The 15,053-nt window shown below is 39.4% G+C and overlaps 1 protein-coding gene and 1 long non-coding RNA gene across 8 annotated transcripts in view; one reads left to right on the top strand and one right to left on the bottom strand.

The window, feature by feature from the left end:
* The window catches only part of RORA (RAR related orphan receptor A), a 743,703-nt gene that overhangs the window by 692,206 nt on the left and 36,444 nt on the right, over window positions 1–15,053 (top strand). For all 4 annotated transcript variants that reach the window (XM_034938859.3, XM_034938861.3, XM_063596697.1 and 1 more), the window contains one exon: window positions 8,136–8,221. In XM_034938859.3, the coding sequence (XP_034794750.1) occupies window positions 8,136–8,221 (86 nt within the window). The remainder of the gene's footprint in view (window positions 1–8,135; window positions 8,222–15,053) is intronic.
* Window positions 1–15,053, bottom strand: part of LOC103783214 (uncharacterized) — a 111,359-nt gene that overhangs the window by 60,094 nt on the left and 36,212 nt on the right. The window contains exons 3-4 of one of the 4 annotated variants that reach the window (XR_010109929.1): window positions 11,220–11,401; window positions 10,258–10,440 (exon numbers count right to left, since the gene is read on the bottom strand). The exons of 2 other annotated variants lie outside the window; for them this stretch is intronic. This is a non-coding gene — a long non-coding RNA (uncharacterized LOC103783214). Of the gene's footprint in view, window positions 1–10,257; window positions 10,441–11,219; window positions 11,402–15,053 lie in introns of those variants that run through there. One more of the 4 variants, XR_001337181.5, reaches the window with a different exon arrangement.

Below are 15,053 nucleotides of genomic sequence, written 5' to 3'. Positions count from 1 at the left end.
TGATATGAAATGACATTTAACCCACCCCGAGAGATTCTAGAGAAAGAGGACTTTTGTTAAATGTTACTGATCCCAGGGTCCTAGAAAATCTTCAAGGACTTTATATTTTAAAATGTAGTTAATTCTAGAATCTTAGAGGGACCTTATGCCAACTGAGAACCATTGATTAAATAGCCAATTACCTTTATCTTAGCCCTTGATATCACATAACCCCACAAATCCTTAACAACAAATACGTTCTGTTGTTTACAAAGGCAAAAGAGAGGAAAAACAAAAAGAAAAAAAAGGATTGTATTGCTGATCATGGTGGCATCATTTATTGGGTGAGAACTTACTTATTTAGTATCTGACCCACTGGATGAGTAGGATGAAGTATTAGGAAGCTTATTTTGCTGTTCAGGTCTTTCACTCAAGGTTTAAATTGGTTACCAGGTAGATACCAAAAAAGGTATAGAGTCAATTGCCTTAAAGTTAAACAGTTTGTGCACTACTATGTGATAGGAGAATTCTAGAGAGAACTGGATCTAAAAAAGCCACCCACTGTTCTTCTATATGAAAAATCTGTTTCCTCTCTGATTTGACAGAATTTCCCTGTCTAGGGATAAAAGTGCTCATTTGGATTTGGCTTTTAGCAGAGATACATATGCATCAGGGAATGTGAGTCAGTTTCTCTAGAAAGCTTAATCTAGTAGGGATGGAAATATATTACAAAGGATTAATATTCAGTTCCCATTGTCAGAACCACCTGCATATTCACAGAAAGCCACATGAGAAGATGTGCCTGGCTTCCTTATTCTTCAGAGATTTCCTGCACACACAGCTCAGCTTTCTCTTAATTCAGATGGGGCATTCTGGCGCAGTATTTTAACTCTTACACACCTAAGTCTTTAAAAGACTGAAGAAAAATCGTCAAAGTTCCAAAACTTCAATTTTGTCTTATTTTAAATTTAGTTCACAAATGTTTGATCTCTTGATGGTTTGAGGAGTGTGTGTGTGTGTGCATTTGGCAGGTATACTCAACACTTTTTATTGAAAAATGGTTTTTTTTAAGCCATTAAGTTTTCCGGAGAAATTACAATCCAACTGAAGTTTTTGAGAAGTGGCTTGTTTAGTAAGATGCAGAACATTTTTTTAAATGGCTATAATTTGATAGACTCATTTGAGTCAGATGTCAACTTAATAATAAGGCTTGGGATGTCAGAGGGTGACATATATGTTTATTATGTTAACAAGTGGGAATCGTGCCATTTCCATGATGCCCCGACAAGACTGTACAAGCCCTAGATAAAGCTAGGTCAAGGACTTTGCATAGAGAGGCGACCTCTCCATCTAAGTGCTCTTTTTCTTCTAAGTTGTGAATAAGATAGTAACATCTGGACCCATCAGTCCCTTGGGAAAGCATCTTGGAAACCAATGATTAAAAAACATTTAAGTAAGTCTAGCTAGCAGATGAGAATTATGGTACTGTGTAATTTTTATTCTCTTTGTGGCATAGCTGGATATGGGTAATAGGACACAGCATTGCAATCTTTGCCATGAATGATGTGGCAAGCTTCCTGAAGCTTCCCATTTATATAGGTTTTTCATCTTCAAAGAGCTTTGTGAGCACTCATTTACCACCACCTGCCTGGGAGGTAAGAATTATTCCCATTTTATGGATGGAGGAAGTGGAGGTGTAAGTGAATTGCTTGAGGCCACCCAGGGAGTTCAGTCTCAGAAGGAGACCTGGAAGGGCCAACTCCACCTCTTAGCTGAATTGACTCCCAGTGCTTTCTTTTTGGTGTCATGTCCTCTTGAGAGCCCCAGATCAGTGATGGCATAAATCTAAACACATCAAATAATCCTGAATAGGAAAGAGACACCAAGTCTGTCTTTCTTGTGGCTATGTCTACATCAAAACCCTGGGAAATCTGGACATAGAGAAGAAGCCATTTAACCCTCCTGAGGCTCATTTTCCGTATCTGTAAAATGGGGATGATAATACCTATCTGCCTCCTTTAGGGATGTTGAAAGCACCAAAATCAAAGCAAGCTAACAAGGATAAAAACTTTGAAAACTATATAGAATTCTGCAAAAACTCAGGCATTACTATTTTTGCCAAAAATGACTGCGAGACTGCTTACTGAAGGAGTAGGGCTTTCTATTTGGAGATCTAATTGTTTTGGTGATGTTCAGCAAGGATGAAATACTGTCATGAAAGAATCCAAAATCAAGAAAAGAAAATAATGTACTAAGGAAACATATTAGTGTTATATTTAAAATGAACTTAGTAGACCAAGTGGCCAAACAAGTTCATCGTTAGTTTGCATAGGATGCAGCTATAACTCGGCTCTACTCATCCCTGATGGCCATTGAACATGCCTGTGCTATGGAACATACCCATACTCTATTCCAAGCCACAGGTCCAGGTCGATGGTCTGTTCCCCTTCCACATGGAGATGTAATGAGAGCTCTCTGCAAACCCTTATGGTGTCCTGGGGCCTCCCATGGCAGAGTGGAGAGAAAGCATGTTGCTCCCTGAACTGTCCACTCCTAGCACTACAGAGAAGGGGCACTACCCCTGGAAGGAGGGTTTGAAAAAAGGGAGCTTGTCTGGGTAGACAGATTGAAGAAAGGTTTCCTCTATCCAGGCTGTTGCAGTCACTCTGCAGCAAGGCTCACAGCCAGGTGCATTTCAACCTCTACTTTTGACCCCTCAGCTAGGCCGCACTGGGCAGAGCACAACCTGCATGACCATCTTTAGAAGCCCTGAAACAAGGGGGCCACAAAATTCTAGAAGCCTGGTGCTCCTGAAGGCCCTCCAGGGAATAAGGTGAAGACTCTGCAGCTCTCCCCCGGCTAACCTTGACACGCAAGCCAGACCGCCATTCAGGCAGCTGCAGAAGCCTTTAATACCCTGGCAGTTTTAAACAGGGGATAAAATAAAGTGACTAATCCATAAAGGACTCAAGCCATTTTACTGAAAATAAAATCAAATGCCTTAGGGTTTTTCTTTTTAATCTTTATTGGTTTTTCTGCTTAGAAAAGTAATACATGCTGGTTGTAAAAAATTCAAACATTAGAGAAATATGTAACATAGCAAGTGAAAAGTCCTCCATATTCTCTGCACTCCAGAAAAAAACACCATCAACAGATCTGCGTAAAAGATAGGCTTTTTAAAGCACTAGTTTTTGACCGTTTTTGCAAGACACACAAAATTGGTTGACATTCATAAGTATGACAGACATGTTCTCATAGGTGTACCCAAGGTTCGGCCATTGGCCGTTTCCTGGCAAGCCAGCAGTAACCCCACCCCATTCAGTCCAATTCAAGAAAATATTTGGTTGTGCAATTGAGCTAGAGTGAACGATATTATTGGGGTAACCTTGGGTCTATATTAGTTTAGTTTTTATGTGAACCAATAAAAAACTTTAATTTTGTAAAACTTTTATTAGTAACCAATTCCCTGTGACACTCCTGCAACTTATTGCAACATACCACTGTGTTGTGGCAAACAGTTAAGCAGCAATGTTGTGAAGGATTGCTGTGGTAGCTGGTAGGAACTGCCTCTCATGTTATTTGGAGGATAAGCAGCTTTTCTCTATCCCCACCTCGGAAAGAGCTTAAAGTCTGGAGGAAAGAATTTCATTTCACTATAAGGCAGGAGTTCTTATCAACAACAACAATAATAATAACTACTATTTATTGAGTGCCAACTATTTCTAAGAACTATGTGATGGGCATATATAGAGAATACATATATAAAATGCTCATACAGATATCATATATACGGTATGTCATTTATGTATCACATCCTTGAATCTTCAAGTATGAAACTGAGGCTCAGAGAGGTTAAGTAATCTGCCCGGCCTTAAGAACTGTCAAACGTTGACATTGGTCATTTTAGGGTTAAAATTCTAACCAGAATTTTGTGGAACTGAGATCAGTGGCCTAGAAGGTTGATGGTTATTTTAACTAAGGGGATAACTCCCAGCAAGAGATGTTGACATCAATTCCTGAGTAGTGTGTTAAGTTTAAACAAACTACTTAGGGGATGTCTTTTGAGCCCTGGTTAGTGATTGCTTAATAAGAGTGCAATGATGATGATGACAATGATGACAGTAACAATTAAGTAAGTGATGCCTACCGCATAGGGTATTGGAGGAGTGAGTGAGATATAATGCGTGACACATTATTAGCACAAATACATGTAGATATTATTATTATAAATTAGATTATTATTGAGAGATCACTACTCACCCACAGAATGAAGTACTGGGTGCCTGTCATACAATTTTTATTTTTTTAATTCTTTGGGAAAATGGGCATTGTTCTCTGGACCATGTTATCTCCTAAGGTAGGTCCTGAGGAATAAATGTCATCTTAAGAATGCTAGTGCCCAAGTTCTTGTTCCTTTTATAATTAAAAATTCAAAGCAAACTTCTTCTAGAAGTGCAGTGCTAAATGACAGCCTAGCCCCAAGGACCACTTGGTTAATTAGCACCCTTGCATTCCAGGATTTCCTGATGCCCGCTGCCACTTGTTGTCAGCTCCTTGAAACTGCATTTGCCTCTGCAGGTGTGGAGAGCCTGCTTGAATTACACAGGGTGCATGAGAGAGCAAATTATTTAGGCAATAGAGCTGAAAATGTGGGCAAATTAGAATTTTTCATAGCAAGATTGTTCATTGTGAAGCCAATTCATGATTATATGTGCGCATCTTGCTCCAGATATTCCACTACACAATAAACCTCTTTGCTGGGATGAATATGTATGTGGGCTAATTTAATCAATATACTTGTGAACGTTGACAGTAGTGCTGTCTGACAGAACTCATCCTTTGAAATGCTGGCTGAGTTAATGTGCGCAGTATATATATGGGCCAAGATTCATAATTTGTGTTAAAAGATTGTTTTGAGAAGACACCACACTACCTGGTGGGAAACTGAAAAGCCTACACGATGAAAGGCAAAGGGCAGAGGGATTTTTGTCTTCCTCCTTCTTGTTGGACTGAAAACTCAAATTCACAAAACTAAACTGCCTCCTTTTGAAAAATTTGCAAGGCATTGACTGCATTTTTTTCTCATGGATTCATTTGAATTCTGGAAATTGACTAAAATGGGGGATGGGGAGGGCTTTTGTGCATTGTTGGGTTAAATGAAGGGCTGAGCAAGTGCCCTGCTCCAATCTGCAAATGCTCGCTTTCTGGGAATATCAACACGTGTGATCAGATCACATTCAGAGGGTTTGCTTTTGGAGTAGGAGGATTTTAGTCATTTCCTAAAGTGCATTTGCAACTGAAATTGTCATCTGAGATAAGAGAACCAAGCAGGAGGAAGCCTAGGAGAACAGTTTAACCAATCAGAATACCTCAACTTGCTATCCAGAAACCCTTCTACCACCTTACCGAGAGATTCCCGGTGAAGCCTGTTTCAATTAAATCTGATTCTTTAGCCCACTGGAACTAAGCACAGACACATGGGGACAAAGATCTAAGTGAATGGCCCCCCTGTTTGGAAATACAAGTCAATCTACAGTGAGTCCATTTATCCTAAGCGTCTTGGCCTCCACAGATCTCGTGACTGTCTCCGCTCAAATATCCTCCAGATCTGAAAACCCTTGCAAGCTGAAGCCTGACTCAGGCCATCAGTCCTGTGTCACAGTGGCACCAAACTCTGGGGTCTGTACTACAACTGCTCCCCACCCGCACTCCTACCCTCACCCCTGCCAGGACATGAGCCATTCCAAGGGTGGAAGTGCTGGGGCCAGTATAGTACTCCCAAGGCCACCCCCATCATGAGCAGACCTCCATGCCAGGCAGGCATCTTGGTCACAGCCTTAAACATCGTTGCTTCACTTCTAATTAATTAGTAATCCACTGTGAGTCCAGGCCGACTGTACAGGAATACTGCATATCATTTTCAGTTTGTCCAGATGCAGTTCTACTCATTGTTCTCAATATGCCCTGCCCAGGGCCTTCATATTCTTGTAAAGGACTAAATAGACATGCTTGATCTCCCTCATTGTTAAGATGGAATGAAGATAACTCTTGAAAGGCCCAAGTTTAGCGTCAGGTAGTTTTGATGCTGACTTAAATGCTAGGACCTAAAGAGGTTTTTGTTCATCCCTAATTTCTGTCATTACACCTTGAGGTGAGACATGGACAGAAGCAGCTCCAAGTAGGTCTTCTTCATTTCATGTATAAATTCTGTTTAACAGGTGGTTCAAGGACTTCATGTTGCCTAATTATTACATTCCTAGGAATCAGGGTAAGGAGGCTGGTTCTCATTCTAGCCTACTCAATTCATGTAGGGAAAAGCAGGCAATAACTCTCAGCTGATAGCACCTTTCAGGATTTCTCTACTTCCACTTGGCTTTTCCACGTCTCTGAAAAATGTTAGGCGTAACTTGCTTTCTCTAGAGTTGCAGATCTGTGGCACAAACCTTTGCCTTGACTATATTAAACATATTGGAAGGACTGTGCAGTATGAGACATTATTAGATATCATATTTCATAAAGAATTTTTCTTGAAGAAATCAAGCCAAGTGTTAACATGAGGCAGACTTGCAAATGACAACTTTTGTTGAATGCAACCTTAAACATATTAACTTGCTTAAGTTGCTTAACTCAAACTATACCTATTAGTGTCCAAAGTCACCATTATTGGGGTATTAGAAAGCCTCCAGAGTATAGAAAATACACTGGATGTGAGATCTGGAACAATCTCTAAATTTGGACAGCAAAGAGACTCAGTATGCAAGCACTAAAAAAATGATGGATAGCTTTTAGAATAGCTTGCACTCCCTAAAAGTCACCACAGTACTTGTATTAGGCCCTGAGAAAGGGAGTTAGCAGTACACATGGTTTATAATGAGGTTAAATCCAATAGTTTCATGTGCGCTCTAAGTATCGAATGCAACATCACCTTAAATCCAAAGTAAGTGGTTGTGAAATCATCCCAGGATATGGGATTACATTGGAAGAAAGAGTGGGCTGTGTGTCTCTGTGTGGTACTTACACTATGTGACATATTCTTTGGACAAAGAAATTACTCTGTGTAAGGTCTGGGGCTAGGTAAGGGCTGTACAGAAATGAAATAGACTTGGGCACTTGCAGTTGTGTTTGTGTGTGTAACTCAGTAGGTAATCTAACATGATACCCAGTAGTGAAAACCATGGAAAATGAATTTAGCGTAATGACACATTCCAGGTAAACTGGTGACTGTTCCCATCCTGTCTATACAGCTCAGCATTGGTCTTTATTTCACATATAAATTCTATTTAATAGTTGATCTAAGGATTTTCTTTTGCCTAATTATTCCTTATTTTTTATCCTTAATTATGCTCTTTTTAACTCTGAGGTATAATGTGTTTGCTTAGAAATGTGCTTTGCCTTATTTGAGAACTTTGGTGTGATACATGTTATTTGCGGGTCTTCCAGCATGAGGCATCTTTAAGTAATCAGTTGGGTAGAAACACATGCCCTCTGTACCAGGAACTAAATTTCCAGTGTAAAGAACTCAGAAGCAACACATCCTATTTGTCAGGATTCATCATTATTAAATTCAAACAAGATATTAACTCTATGGTTGAAAGGTTCTGATTGTACACAAATGGACTAATTTTTAACACGTGGCAACTGCGTTAATTTTTTAAAAGATAAGGAATTCTTACCATCATATGTAACTGATTAATATTTTGAATTGAATCATTTTCCTAACTAGACCTGACTTTTTAGAGTGTATTTTTCTCTAGCAGTCAAGCTATAATGCTCAGCCAAGACAGATTTATGATCTTTTAAAAATAATGATAGAAAATGAGATTGGAGGAAACATTTCAGTATCTGCTTTGCTCTGAGGCCTAAACTGCGAACTCTCCAGTTCTTGAAGGCTTTGAAATGCTGATTCCAGTCTTCTTGTGGGTTCTTAAACACCTTCTCAAATGACCCATTTTAATAACCCGAAAGCTATTATATAAGGAGCAGCCATAATTTAGTCCAGGGCTCTAGGGGGACCCTCACAGTTCAGCAATGAATAGTTAATGCAGTATAATGTTTAGCAGGTTATTAGTTTTCACTATACAAATGCTGATCAGGGAACGCTTTTATAAGGTGTTTAAAAGAAAATGTAATTAACTGGTTGCGTGCTTCTGTTGCAGCTCAAATTGAAATTATTCCATGCAAGATCTGTGGAGACAAATCATCAGGAATCCATTATGGTGTCATTACATGTGAAGGCTGCAAGGTAAGCCTTTTTAATTGTTGTTGTTTCTATTAATGTTTGTTAGAATATATCTTTGTGATTTGTATGTCTCTACTTATGTCTTAAAATTCAACTCCTTAGAATTTTGAATGATAAGAAATTACAGGATAGAAGAAATATTTTGGTGTTAAATTACAATTAAAGAAGTTATATATATTTTTACTCCTTCCTTCAAAATAATAGATTACAAAAAGGTATTTGAGCATTGCTTGTTTATTACTTTCAACCCCAGAGTTGAACTCATGAGCAATCTCTGTGGCAATCTTTTTTAAAAAAGAGCTAACTCCAGACTTCTACAATGTCCCTGTCATAAGCTTATAAAAAGACATCTCCAGTAAGTTTAATTGGAATGTCATTGAGTTGAGTCTTATTGTTAGCACACATAATGTTAACACATCTGGCAAAATTGTGGGAAAGCTATCAGGAAGACCTGAGTTCCAGTCCTACTGCCTCCACTTGTCCATATTGTTTTGAATGTGTCTTAATCTCTTTGTCACTCAGTTGCTTCATTTTTAAAGTGGGTATAACACCTGATCTTTCTACTGTTTAGGACTATTCCAAGAATAGAAGGAGAATCTGTACATAAAAAAGTCCTTACAAACAGAAAAGTGCTATTTAAGTCTAAATATTATCAGTATTATTTCTGCTATGACTATTTTATTATTTCTGACCTTGGTCATGGGGCAATGTGTACAGCACATGCATAATGTGCAGATGAGAAACAGAGATGTTTATCCCAATAATTCAAGACCCCCCCCAAGCCCAGATTACCTCTGTTATTCAAATCTCAATTTATTAAGATTTAAATCCTCATGCTTATATTGGAAGGGCCTCGAGACAGCTTACAGGATAAAACAGTGCAAAATAAACAGGAGAGAAGCTATTTAAACATGCAGGAGGCCTTTGAGACAGCCGATTGCTACAACCAGGCCTGAATCAGCCCTAAGGCTTTTTGAGGCTGAGGCAAAAAATAAAATCCACGAATTTGGTTAGCTTTCCTTTCATGAAATTAGAAAATACAACGTTGTAAAATACAAAATCACCTATAGACACAAATGACTACTGAGAGACTTCAAGGAAATTAACCTTATAATTTCCTTAATTCTTCATTTTACTGTTAGTCATGGTAACATTTGCTAATTTGTACATGTACAGATGCTTCATGTTGATCCCATCTTAGCAAAGCTTCAGATTTCCGCATACTACAGAACCATCTATGCCCTTTACTTCCAAAATCTGCCCTCCCTCAAAATTAGTTGACTAATTAAATAAATTAAGCAAAATGAGAGGCCCGGTATAGTGGTGTGTACCTGTAGTCCCAGCTACTCAGGGAAGACAGCTGCAGGTTTATCACTTGAGTCCAGGAGTTCAAGGTTACAGTGAGCTATGATCACACCACTGGACTCCAGCCTGGGCAATGGAGTGAGACCCTCTCTCCAAAAAAGTAAATAAAAATAATGAAAAACAAAACAAAATGAAATAATCTGTCTGATCTGTGCCATCCCAGGTTAGAGTGATCTGCCTGTGACCACTGTCATCGCATTGATTTTTGGAGCTGGTTTGGCTGACGTGGCCAGGTAGCCATTGCTTTTCACCCTCACCCTGTCTTGTGTTCTGCCTCCCAAATCTGTGTCCCTGGTAGACATGTCATGGCCTTTCTCAATAGAGGGTTTATAGACTGCAGTGCTTGCCTGCTGGGAGTTCCAGTGCTTTTTGTGCATTGCGTATCACCTGGGTGTCTTCTTAAATGGACAGGGTTCTAGGCAGCATCCCGGATACCAGTTCACCATTTGTCCCTTCATTCTGCCCAAAAAACTGATGGCTTCCTCTGAATCTGTCAGTAAGGCAAGTGATTATCTAGGAGTTGACAGAAGTGATTATCTAGGAATGGAGTCTGGGGAAAGGACAAGGTGGGGGTAGGTGCTACTTCATATGAAATACCCCAACAATTTGGAAGATTAATTAACAACATGCTATTGAGTAAAACCTAAGTTGACTGAGTACCATGGCACAAACAATGTGAATTTTCTTTTTATTCTTAATATTTATCATGACAAAAATTAAAGCGATAAGAAAACAAAAGGTATCTATTATTCCAAAGTTGCCATTTTTCTAGATTCCCTTCCAGAGCTTGTCTGCATACCTCCTCAGTGCCAAAGTGGTTTTCAGTTATCTGTGGCTCTGTTCCTCTGCTCTGTTGACTTTATCCAATGAAAACCACAAAATAAATAAAACATAATTTTATTAACAGATTGGGCCTATGCCTAGCCAGGGACTTGAACAATGTTACCTGTTTATATTTGATACATATACTCTTTGTTCTCCATTATAATTTCTCTCTGCTATAACTAACACTTTTATTCCTAGTTATAAAAATAGAAGTCAAAAGACTTCTATTTTTGCCATTTTATGTTAATTATTTATCATGTTCTAACCAGGTAAAGGTGGTTCTATCATGATCAATTGTAAATAACTTTGCTGAGATAGTGTAATTAAACATAAGAAAAATTTCACATTAGACATATCAAATAGATATCTAATGAGAGAAGAAGGTGATCAGTCATCTTCTGAGCTAATCATTTTGTGAACGTATTTTAAATTGCATTTTTAAATTAACAAGCTGACACCATAAGAAACTAGAGGACCTGTTTAATTGCTGAAATAATGATTTTGGCACATAGTTGCTAAGCATTGCACATGAACAGCAAAAATGGTAGAAGCTTTAGTAGCTCTTTCTGTCATTTCTGGCTGTTCCTAGTTCATCCTCTCCCCAACCCCTTTGCTGTCTGTAGAGAGACAGCAGGTGTCATGCTTCTGCTCTGACTCTGGAACCAGACTGCCCGAGTTGAAATCCCAGCTCTGCTATTTACCAGCTTGAGCACCTATACCACTGCTCTGTGCCTCAGTTCCCCCATCTGTCAAATGAGGACTGTAATTGTAATAACTTCATAGGGTTGTCACATGCATTTAAGGAAAGTACCTGGAAGAATGCCAGATGCATCACAAGCACTTACTAAGTGTTAGCTGTTGTTATCATTGTCATTACTAGGCAGACTTCTTGGTGGCTTGGTAATGCTGCTCTGTATAGTCAGATATTATTTCTGGGACATCTATGGATATAGTCTTGATTGTTGTGACCATTTGCAATGTGTTATGTAGAATCTGCCAATAAAAAAGAATACTATGAGCGCTCCCTTGGGACCAAGCACTATGTAAGCACTGTAAGGGATCCAAAGACATAGACCACATCTTTCCCTCAAGCAGTTTATGGTCTAGTTGTAGAGATGAGGCCTGTGTAGGGAAAGCTAAATAGCAATGCAAGAACTAATATAGAGTAAGGCCACAATCTATGATATACATAAGAAGCACATATAGGCTGGGCACAGTGGCTCACACCTGTAGTCCCAGCAGTTTGGGAGGCTGAGTTGAGAGGAAGATGTGAGCACAAGAGTTCAAGACCAGCCTGAGCAACACAGCAAGACTCTGTCTCTACAAAAAAATTAAAAATAAAAAAAACTGGCTAGGCATGGTGGTGTTTGCCTGAAGTCCCAACTACTCGGAAGGCTGAAGCAGGAGGATTGCTTGAGCCCAGGAGTTCAAGGCTCCTGGTGAGCTATGATGGCGCCACTGCATTCCAGCCTGGCAACAGAGCAAGACCCCTGTCTCAAAAAAAAAAAGAAAAAAGAAGCACATATCCACTAGACAGCATAGCTAGGTGGTCTAAAGGAGAGCTGGCCTAGCAAGGTTTCATTGAGGAGGAACCAACCGCGGGCTGGAGCTGAGGAAGGATTTTCCCAGTCAAGGTGGCTGGGAGGGCATTCTGTGCTGAGGAAGAAGGAGAACAAGGAATGGCAGAGGCAAAAGCCCAGAAAAAGGGCAGTCTTGGTTGTATTTAGGGGACAGCACATAACTCAGTTTGATTGAAGCAAAGGGTCACTTTCTGTGGCTAGTGGAAGATGAGGGTAGACAGGCACACCATCCTCAAATTTTTAAGGACTCCATTATGCCAAGGTTTTTATTATAAACGTATTTTACTTGTTCTCTGGAAAGAATCAGGGAACAATGTATTGGCACTGCTTCAGCCTGAATATTGCATTTCGGAAGAACATATGTTAGAATCCAGGCCTGCAAGGTTTTTAGTTCTGTTCATACAGACATTTCTGAGCTCTTGGAAAAGAATTTAGTTTCAGCCTTGGGTGAGCATGATGAGGGGGCATAACGTGAGCTGGGGCAGGCCTGCCAGGGAGGAGGGGCAGGTCGTGCCCCATGCCAGCACAGGAAAAGGCCATGGTAACACTAGAGGCTATAGATGTTAAAGTTCAATCTTCAAAGGGAATAAAAATATGAAGTGTTAGGAGGAAAATAATCATTGGTTAAGGTTTGCTTTTGAGAAATCATCTTGTTTGCCATTCAACTTCTGTTCCTAATTTCATCATGAGATACAGTGGCTGCTCAGATGATGAGGATGAACATTTGATCTCAAGACACACATACATAGACACACATACATTTTTTAATCCATATCCTTTTAGATATTTTGGCTATACAATTTTAACTGCAAGTTTTTTAATGATAATGCACGATCCAGTATTGGGGTTAGTGAATTGGTTTCTGATTACATTTAAAACCTTTTCCTCTTGATAACACTAAGAACAAACTGGCATTCATTTGTCCAATATACACTTACCAATCAATACATTTAAGATGATATCTTATTCAAAGCTTCCTCTTCTACCCACTAAAGATAATTTGAGACAATGTCTCTGCGTTAACAAATATATTTTCTTAAACAATAAAAAAGGCTTTTCAAAAATATCTGGTGTGTATAAGTGACACCTTCCCCCACTGAAGTAGTTAAAGCCATTTCTGGAGCTTTTTATGTTTAGGTTAAAAAGAAGCTTTATATGAATGTTCCTTTTAGGCTCAAATTGTCTTTTAGAGGATTCTAATATTATTATCTCAGTTGTGAAATGTCGCTAGTCGTGAACTAATTCTGTCCACTTTTCACCATTGATACATTCATGCTCAACATTTTTATTTTAATGCTTTTTAATACGTGGCCCCAGTATTAGAGCTGGGCATTTAAAATGAAAATTCCACTTGGGGGAGGACAAGCTGTTATTGCATCCTTACGATGCCTGAGTTTCGGTTCTGTTATACACAGGCAGTAAGCGAAAATTTTTGTTTAGCTAAATCTTCCAGTCCTGTGATGAAATGCGCAAGTGGTAGGGCTGTGTTAAAACCCAATTTGCATCAAGATGATTCAGATTTTTTTTTTATTTGTTTGTTTAGATCTTAATCATGTCTCAGTAACTGCTGCCCTTCCTCAGCTCACAGAAAACGCCGGGCTCGAAGCCATGTTGTAGATAGGGCCCTGACACAGCACCTGGTTTGGGGCAGGTCCCTCGTACGTGCTTGGGAATAACCATTGCTGAATGTCTTCACTTGGATTGGATCTGAGTATGGCAAAGCACAGTCAAAAGCAGATATCGACACTTACCAAATATGACACGTGGGCAGCTTTAATCAGAGACCACTTGCGCATACAATTCTACAGGGAGGCCAGTCACTATTGAACAAAAACGTAGCTCAGGAAATCTGAATTTCTGTGATTTATTGCTGCCAGATGTATGAGTATAGGGCTGGACCAGCTAACTTTCGTGAATGAGGCTGCCTGCTCTTTCTAAAGAACAACTTTTTTTCCTCATATGCTTCTTTGAGGACTCTTATTTCTGACCCCCACCCAACTTTAATTTTATAATTTCATCTGCTTGATTTTAATCCATGCATGCCCTTTATGTTTACCCCTCAATAAAATGAAGTTATCCTCTTTTTCCCCCTCTAGCCAGATAATTAACTTTTGGCCCACACTGATCCAGAGATATTTCTTCCTTCTCACCCCCATGCTTCTGAACATTCTCAACAGAAAGTTGCCAAGATAAATAAAATTGCAACACAGTACATGCTTCTACATAGAAGATTCTCTGCTTTTCTCATCTCTGCTTTTCTTAGTCTCAGACGTAAAATGAAAGGTAGACATACACCCCAAATTCCAAATTTTTAGTTGTACTGGAAAATACAATAATTTGGGCAGGCATATGAGCATTCACAATAAATCACAGAGTTATGAATAAATCTTGGTTGTCAAAAGCAAGTGTGTAGCCGTTCCAAAGCGTCTGCCATTAGAATTCAGCAAGGCAGCTGTCAGCTGTTTTCTTGTAATTAAACAGCCAATGAGCAGCTAATTAAGACATATGTGTATACAGAAGTGGAAGTGGGTATGTTAATGAACTGTAGGAATCAATTCATTAAGTGAAAATTGTCAAAAGACCAAACATCAGATCAGCATTTCAGCCTCTGTTTCACTGAGAAGGAGCCCCACACAGGAGGGGACAACTCAGAATCAGACCCCCGTTCACCTTCCCAGCCACACCCACAGTGCAGCGTCCAGCCAGCCCATGAACTTAGACAAAACTATTAAAACTCCAGTAGGAAGTGCCAGGCATATTTCCAGGCTTTTAAAATTTATCTGACAAATGAGTGCTTTCCTACCTGTATGGAAACCTGGTATTTGATACCCTATAAAATGCCGTCTCCCTCATCTGAACCATTGGAGGGAACTCGGACTACAGAAATTGAAAAGTGTTTTTTTGCGTGTTTGTTTTGTTGTTTGTTCATCTTTTGTTGTTGTTGTTATTCAGTCGGCCCTACATGTTTGTCTTGGTGCTTTTTAGGTGGTGTATTAAGAAGTCTATGGCCTTTGGAATAAGATACACCTAGGATTCAGGAATTCAAATCCTGGGCCCTCCCCTTA

This window comes from Pan paniscus, chromosome 16, assembly GCF_029289425.2.
Source record: "Pan paniscus chromosome 16, NHGRI_mPanPan1-v2.0_pri, whole genome shotgun sequence".
Lineage (NCBI taxonomy): Eukaryota > Metazoa > Chordata > Mammalia > Primates > Hominidae > Pan > Pan paniscus.
Note: the sequence above shows the minus strand (reverse complement) of the source record. Positions and strands in the feature narration are given on the sequence as shown.